At 38.5% G+C, this 8497-nt stretch overlaps 1 protein-coding gene across 4 annotated transcripts in view; it reads right to left on the reverse strand.

Annotated features, from left to right (window-relative positions):
* The window catches only part of NOD2 (nucleotide binding oligomerization domain containing 2), a 49814-nt gene that overhangs the window by 27037 nt on the left and 14280 nt on the right, over positions 1–8497 (reverse strand). For all 4 annotated transcript variants that reach the window (XM_072422921.1, XM_072422923.1, XM_072422920.1 and 1 more), the window contains exon 2: positions 2715–3221. In XM_072422921.1, the coding sequence (XP_072279022.1) occupies positions 2715–3167 (453 nt within the window). In that variant the 5' untranslated portion in view covers positions 3168–3221. The remainder of the gene's footprint in view (positions 1–2714; positions 3222–8497) is intronic.

Below are 8497 nucleotides of genomic sequence, written 5' to 3' on the forward strand. Positions count from 1 at the left end.
TGTATTGATCCACATCTTGCAGTATGGAACCACGAGCGTTCGGCATCCAATCAGTTCTGGCCAATGTATCGGACCAGACCGCAACACCAGGTCATTTCTGTCGCCACCGTGAAGACCAATTGAACATTCGGAAATATATCCCACTTAGGAGATTTTATCTCCAATTTTAGACCCCCCCGGCACGGAGCCCTACCATGCCAAGGGGCCACTTCTCCGACATCATATGATGTAGCATTATGCTACCCCCATTGTTTAGCCACCGAAATGGCCCACCGCTGTATTGAGTGCACACCGTGCAGTATGGAACCACGAGCGTTCTGCATTCAATCAGTCCTGGCCAGTGTATCGGACCAGACCGCAACACCAGGTCATTCCAGTCGCCACCATGAAGACCAATTGAACAGTCCGATATATATCCCACTTGGAGATTTTATTTCCCATCTTGGACCCCCCCCCCGGCACGGAGCCCTACCATGCCAAGGGGCCACTTCTCCGACATCAGATAATGCAGCACTATGCTACCCCCATTGTTCAGCCACCGAAATGGCCCACCGCTGTATTGAGTGCACACCGTGCAGCATGGAACCACGAGCGTTCCGCATCCAACCAGTCCTGGCCATTGTATCGTACCAGACCGCAACACCAGGACACTCCAGTCGCCACTGTGAAGACCAGTTTACCAGTCCGAAATACATCCCACTTGGAAATTGTTTCTCTCCAATCTTCGACCCCCCTGTGGCACGGAGCCCTACCATGCCAAGGGGCCACCCGTACAAAATGTAGCACTATGCTACCCCCATCCCGATCACCGAAATGGCCCACCTCCGTCTTCACTTCACTCCAGGCAGTGTGGAACTTATGTCCTGCTCGAACCCTCCCAGGCACTCTCCGCCAACACCACAAAATTATCACCCCAGCAGCCCGTACCACACCACGCCAGGGGCACTCACTTGCCCCGAATGTGCGAGGCTCCAACCCATTCCCATCCCTGTGAATACAGGAGCCCGATCCAAGGTACTCCCACCCCAGGGGAGACCACCACCTCACGATCAGCTGTAAAAATTCTTCCCCACATCCTGCCCCAAGCGACCGTGCCCCACTCACCCCACAATGCAACGCAACCAACCACAGCTGAATGCCCCAACCTGAAATGGAAAAACCACACATGCCTTCAAAGTCCGCAAGTCCATCCTCGGACCCGAACACCGCAAAAACCAGCTGCAGCAGCAACAACCCCAGGGAAAAAGAAAGTAGAGCCTCCCTCCATTTTTCGCAGGACCAATTTACCATCCATCCCCAGTATGGTTTTTTTTACTATTACTATCCTTTATTGGAGAGCAAATAGAGAATTGCAAACTTTCAGCTTTACTTTCACTACCATCTTCAGCCTGTGCTAAATGGAAGGGTGTTTGATGTTCACACAGTAGGCTATAATTATTTAGTAAACGAACAAGGAAGCCTCTATGTGACAAATGAACTGATCTTGACCAGCAAAATGCTTTTTTTTCTCACAAGATCTGCTCCCTGAACAAGATATGATCTTTGACCAATCATAATGTACTGTGAAATACAGGAGATTGTTTTTTCATACATATAACATTACTCTGGGACAAAGGCAGGTAAGTATAACTACAGGTAGTCCCCGAGTTAAGGACATCTGACATACCGACGACTCCTAGATATGAACGGACCCTGTGCCGGACGGAGGCTTGAGGGGGGAGGTGGCAGTTTTATACAGTAACTGACACCATGCTGACTAATAATATGTTCAGACAAACATCTGTCCTACCTAATTGCATTTATTAAAATAATGTACATGTTCCGACTTACATACAAATTCAACTTAAGAACAAACCTACAGTCTCTATCTGCTATGTAACCCGTGGACTACTTGTATATTACATAATACAAACACAATTCCACATATATGGACAATGAGAAGATGGGAGTTTTTTATCTTATGCAAGACTTTAATTTCCATTTCCTAATTTTTGTTATTGCAATATCCTTTAAAACTTTTTGGCAAAGTTCACATAAAAGTTAACAATCTAACCACACAATCTGTAAGGGTGGCAGCCTTCCCACTGGCCAGTATTGTAAGAGGCATTCTTACCACTGACCACCACACTAATGTACTGTAAACTGTGGATATAGTTGTTAAAGCAGAGATTACCTTAAGACCTTACCCCACATTAAAAAGGTAAAGAAACACTGCCTTAGAGTGACAGTTCAGAAAATTTTGAAGGTGATGGTGCCCTGTATCAGTCTAATGTCGTTTGAATGTCTGCACAGTGAGACTTTTATAGGCAAATAAGTTCTCTTGAATTACTTGTATAGACAAAATGTCCTTAGTAGATTATTCTACTTATATGTATAATGCAGTAGATGGAAGCCTAAACTTAACTTAAGCATATCTCATCAATTTAGCTCTGGTTAGCACTATCCAATGTATGCAGTTTACATACAAAATCTCTAGTTAGTACAAGACTTGTTTTGTGTTTTTTTAGCTGTGCATAAACCACAATTATTGGGAGGCTCTGCAAAACAGGAAGCAGAGAATGGGCACAGTTTTCAGTGTGAAAATATGGTTATACTATTAACAAAAACGAGTAAGAACACAATTTTACACTATGCATTGTGGGCAGGGGATGTCTTTTATTTACGTATGTATAAAATATAAATACACTTTATATGTTTATAAAGTAATAACCTACCTTTTGAGAAGGTGAATAGATAGGTAGCTGAATGGTATCAATTTCACATTCTGAGATAAATCCATGCTCCAAGAGTTTTTGCAAAACAGCACTTGTGTAGTTGTGGAGTAATTGCACAATCCCTGGTCTTTCACTTTGTAGATAGTTAGAAGATTTTTCAAGATCATCAGGAAACTGGAAATTAAATTGTTCCTCACAAGTCTCATTTTTCTGGAAAGCATCTAAGAAAATGCTGCAACAGGTGTCCCCTTTACAGGTGATAATGTCCAGTAGGTTTCTAACCAGTATGCATAAGGGTTTTCCCCCAAGTGTGCAAGACTGATATTCTTCCCAGTTAAGGACATTATGTGATAGTAGGTGGTCAAGCAAACATTCATATTTGTCCACTGATCCTCTGGCCAATACAGACACTATATCTTCTCTCTTAGTTTGAATAGTATGCAGTGAGCACATTCCACATTCTGGTCATGGAGAAAAATCATGGGGTCAGCAATAGCACCAAACACTCTGCCAAAAATGAAACAAAATTAGTATAGAATACAGAATTCCAATAATTCCCCATTGATGTCTGTGTTTTGTGAAGCCATAAGTATTTCAGTAAAAAAAACCTTTATACCGGCTTTGGCTTACATTTTCTACTGCTCATCTCTTTTCTCGTTTTAAACTTTTAAATTCTGATCTTTTATCATAGATCGTGAGGAATATCAAATGCAACACAAGCATTGTTACTGGAGTGACAAAGATATGAAAGAACTGATTTGTAAAATTTCTTTATCAGCGGTTATCTCTATAATTGCAGTGAACAGGCCTTGAAAGTGTCCCATAAAACCATTAGAAAAAATTAAAGAACATTTCCTACCAAAACACTGAAACAGCTTAACCAATTTCTCTTATTTTTAGTTCTCAATTTAAAAAGGTATTGTGTGTTGCTGCCTCTTTCCCCATTAGAGAGATTCATAATCACATCCACTAACTGTGACAATTTATCATTGGTAAAGAAAGCTGGTAAAACCTTTTATCAACAGGAAGAAACTTTTCCAACTAAGGAACTTCTTGATCTTGAAAGAGATCTTTGGCAGAATTAATCGTAATTTTTCCCAGTCGCACTGACCGCCAATGTAACTTTTCACTAATGTTAGGGGTCTGTTCCCTGTTAAATAATAAAGCAAGAAAACACTACTATTTTTTTTTTTAATTTCAGTATTATTGAACAAGATTTTGTTGTATAGAACAGAGGTTGTTGAAAAAATGTATTATTTTCTCTTTTTATTTAAAGCTTTCTACAACTTATAGATCGTGCTAAAGTGCCACAATGTAGGTTTAATTATTTTCATCAGGAACTAAAACTCTATACAAAAGTACATAAACAAACAACACTTACACAATACATAAAAACACTGACACAAAGGGCCTGAGTTTATAAAGCTCGCCAAGGCTGTTGAGGATGTCAGTTACTAGTGAAGTAGAATGTGCAGTAGGTCCCCAAACCTGGCCAAAATGTCAAAAGGAATATGATTTGCCCCTTACAACTGCCTGAGATGTTGTGATCTGCATATATCTAGGACTATGTAGTTTAGGTTCACAAATTATCAAAATAGGAGATGACTATACCATTTAGGAGCCATATCCACATTAAAATGTATACAATATTTATTTCCTAATTAATCATTGGACATTTAAGGCACCAAAAAAATAATTAGTAATCAAATAATTCTAAATACATAATTTATTTCAACATTTAAGAACAATAAACATGTATGAGATATGAATAAAGAGTTGAATATGTGTCCATATATTGTCTTCTGATTTGTCCTGAAGAAGGGGTTACATTTACCGCGAAACGCGTCAACTGATTTAACACCAGTCTTGTCGGTGTCTACTCAGGAGATTGGATGTACTATGTATACAAAAAAAATGTATCATTGTTGCTATTTTGTACTTGAATAAAGGTTTTATTGGTTTATACTGGATTCTAATTGGCCTTAAAAGTCCCACTATTGTGTGTTTTTGATTTTAAGATATGAATCTACAATTTTTACAAAAATAATAAATATGTTATCAAAACATTTTTCAGTTCTCAAAGTTTTTACTATTTTTGAAAAATATCTCTTGCATGTTTCTTGTTCATAAATGTTGAAATAAATTATTTTTATATATAATTTGTTGGTGCCTTAAAAGTCGATAATACATTTGGAAATAAATACTTAAAAGTTATGGACAGAGATCATCAAAGAGAAAGCATTCTGTGCTCTATATGAACTTGGGCTTCCACTAAAGGGAGTCTTGAGTCCTGGCACCTTGCTGAATCAGCAGAGCATCTAAGCATTTATTAGAAAATAAATACCATTTTGAAATCCATTACTTTCATTCTTGTTTACACAGCACCATATCAGAGCCCAATATTTCTGGAGCTCTGGAATAAAAATAGAGCAAGTGTTTATATATTAAATATGTTCATAAACCAGTAATTGAAAATAAACACTATTTCATAGTTATATCCATCATGTGAATGAATGAACGGATATAACCAAATAAAGTCTTATGTGTCCTAAATAATGTTGGTATACAAATGAAGGAAAAAAGTTAAATACTGCATACCAAAAGTGCAAAATATGTTCAGGATAATTTTAATGCCTTGTGTCTTTATCTTTGATCTAAAAATGTCTTAATGCTAAATTATTTCTGAAACCGTTTGTAGGCTTTACAATTGATATTGACTGGTACTTGTTTTACTAGTTGGGTAGGCATGTAAAAAAAAACTTGCAATGTATGCACAATAAAACTAGACTAACAACATATGATACATGATCTGGTTTGAGAACTAGCTATGAAATACTAAACTCATACAGGTATTCCATGGTATGCAAGTAGAAAAACATCCAAAGGTGCAGCTAAGAACTCAGGCTCTCTCCAATAAATTTTGAGGACAATCCTACGTTTAAAGCTATGATTGGATGTATTTGGCTCTAATTGCTCCCCAATGTGACCATCTCTGAATAAAAAAGTGATAGAGCACATTGTGCTAGTGAGAAGGTTTGTTACATTTTACTAAAGCAGTAGTGTCACAGTACATGCCCAAATCACCCTGTGCTTTCTGTTTATGGGGCTTCTAAGGGAACTAGTAGGTGATCCTTTGTAATATTTTACAAGTTCATTGAGTGGATACAGTTCATCTGTGAGGGTCAGGTTATCCTTAGTGTACAGCAGTGTTACAGTTTCCAAATTTGTACTCCTATTGTAAATCTTTCCATGTACTAAAGATAATACAGAATATCTTCTGTCTGAGAAGTAACATATCCAGGCAACTACAAGAATTGGGAAGCCCTTAATCCCAAACAGAACAGTGGAGCCTTTTACACCTTTCAGGGTCACCAGGATGCAGAAGAATGAAGACAAAGACTTTCCTGAGGGACATCGCCACAGCCACAAAGTTCTCCTGAACTCCTAATTCCAATCAGCCACTGTAACTCCTTCCACATAGATACCTAAAATGATTGACTCTTTCCTTTTCCTAATCGGAAAGAACAACATCCAGAACTATTATAACTTCACGTTTTCAGTTTTTACATTACATCACAAAGTCCTTATAGAATGTATCCAACAAACAGTATCCAGTTTAGAGCACATGGTGGTGGCTTCTGGCATTCTCCATCTCACACAATTAAAGAAGAACCCTAGTTATCCACTTCCCCTAATCTCTTTTCTTTCTCCCATTACAGCCAAGCACATAGGAAATTGTGTCCCCCCACCCACCCACAGGGATGGAAATGCCCAAAAGAAGAGTGATCTTTAATTCTTTTTCAGGACAAAGTATCAACCGGGTATTTTCCCTACCAATGTCCCCACACTCTCTCTAACCTTAGAAGCATTTTATAGTATTCTCCTCAACAGGACTTCACCTAGGATCCACCCGCTGGAAATGGACACTCAGGAGAAACTTGAAGTTTGCTATTTGCTTATCTTATGGAAATACAAATTGTATGGCTAGCACAGGGGGTCGGCAAACTCTGGCCTTTAGGCCAGATACAGCCTAGCCAGTAGTTCGTTCCGGCCTTACGCCCCCTATCCGATCCGGCCTAATGCCGTCTGGATCTGCAAGGGGGAGTTAGGAACTACCAGAGCCAGAGCCGCTGGAGCTCCAGTGCCGCCTTCTTCCTGTTGCTCCCCTATTATAGGGAAGGATCCCTGAAGAGAAATCCCTAGATTACACTTCAGGGGGCGTTCCCTAGTGGGGCGGAGCCATTAGGGAGGGACTGTGCTCCCGCCCACCCCTGAAACGGCCTAGTGGCCATAAAAATTTGCCAACACCTAGACTAGCACCATCTTCAAATTCACCTGATATGAAATAAGCATGAAGCAAGCAAACTTAAAAAGCTAAAAATTCACATTTGTTCCAGGTTTGTGACTAAGGTCATTGGACCAGCATTGCAGCCAGGCATGCAAGATTTAATGCATTATTTGAATATTCATTCCGTCCCTACAGGGACACTGCGCACATGCAGCTTAATGTACTTAGAAAGGAAGATTCCAAACAGATGGGTAAGCATTTTTTATTGCAGAAAGGACATTGCATGCCTCATGCAATAAAAATACAACCTGTCTACAATGTTGAAATGCAGTAAATATGTAAAATAAATCTGATTTCTGCCACCAAACAGGTTCAGAATAGTTGAAATGAGCTACTGTAACCCTCATGAAATATTTAAAACCTGCTTTAACTTTGAAATAAAACATTTATCTTTCTAGTAAACTCCAAACACATTTTGCAAAAAGCTTCTAGTTTTTGGGTAAATTCCAGCAGACTTGGTAGTTGCAGCAGTGGGATTAGCTGTATGCAGAAAAATATCTTAACATCAGAACTTGTAGGACAATATTTTTACCATAAAGAACAAACTAATCATTTGTTCAATTGATGGCTTTAATATTTCACTTTTCATCCAAAAAAAAACATGGTTTGCAATCTGTGACCTCATCATGGAAATACTTGGTGCCTAATTATTTTGGTATGATTAGTAATAAAAAAATCTGAATAGTTCCTGATCATTGAAAGCCATGCAACTGACATTAGAGAAACATTTAGAGATTGTAGCCTGTATGCACCCTTAATGACAGGTTCCTTTAAGAGTTTGATATAATCAACAAAATATGTAGACATGCAGCATGTTTCAGTTGTCCTAAAGCTACTTCCACAAAAATGTGGATACACCTAGGTTTACTGGAAAGGGTAGATCTAAAATACATGTGTGCAGCTTGAAAAGAAACCGAAGTACAGATTACTAATGATGTTGCACATACATGTCATGGGAAGATTAAACTATCAAATAGAAAGTATGTACATGTCCTAAACTATTACTTATTTTTTTTTAATAAACTAACCTCAAGATCACAGGAACATGACCACAAACTAGAGTGTGGAAGGAGCTACTGTAACCGTTTATACCATTAGATGCCCACTACTCCCTTAAAAAACATCAAATAACATTTTTTTTCCATTGAGTCCAATGCTAGTTTAAAGGTAATGGAAACAGTAACTGCAATATTTGCCCTTTAAAATGTTATTGACACAACAAATTTTTATCCATATATTATCAAGTAGATGGTGCAGGCACCAGATGTAATGAACTAGCGGTACTGCCTTTTTTTTAAGTTTTTTGAGAGTTGTATCTTGGACAGGACAAAAGGATCTCCCAAAGTCTTTTCTGAAGATAACTCCTGATCTGGAGTTTGCTATTAAATACATTCTGTTTCTTACTATATTAATTATAGAAATCAGCACACACACA

Source organism: Pyxicephalus adspersus, chromosome 9, assembly GCF_032062135.1.
Source record: "Pyxicephalus adspersus chromosome 9, UCB_Pads_2.0, whole genome shotgun sequence".
NCBI classification, from domain to species: domain Eukaryota; kingdom Metazoa; phylum Chordata; class Amphibia; order Anura; family Pyxicephalidae; genus Pyxicephalus; species Pyxicephalus adspersus.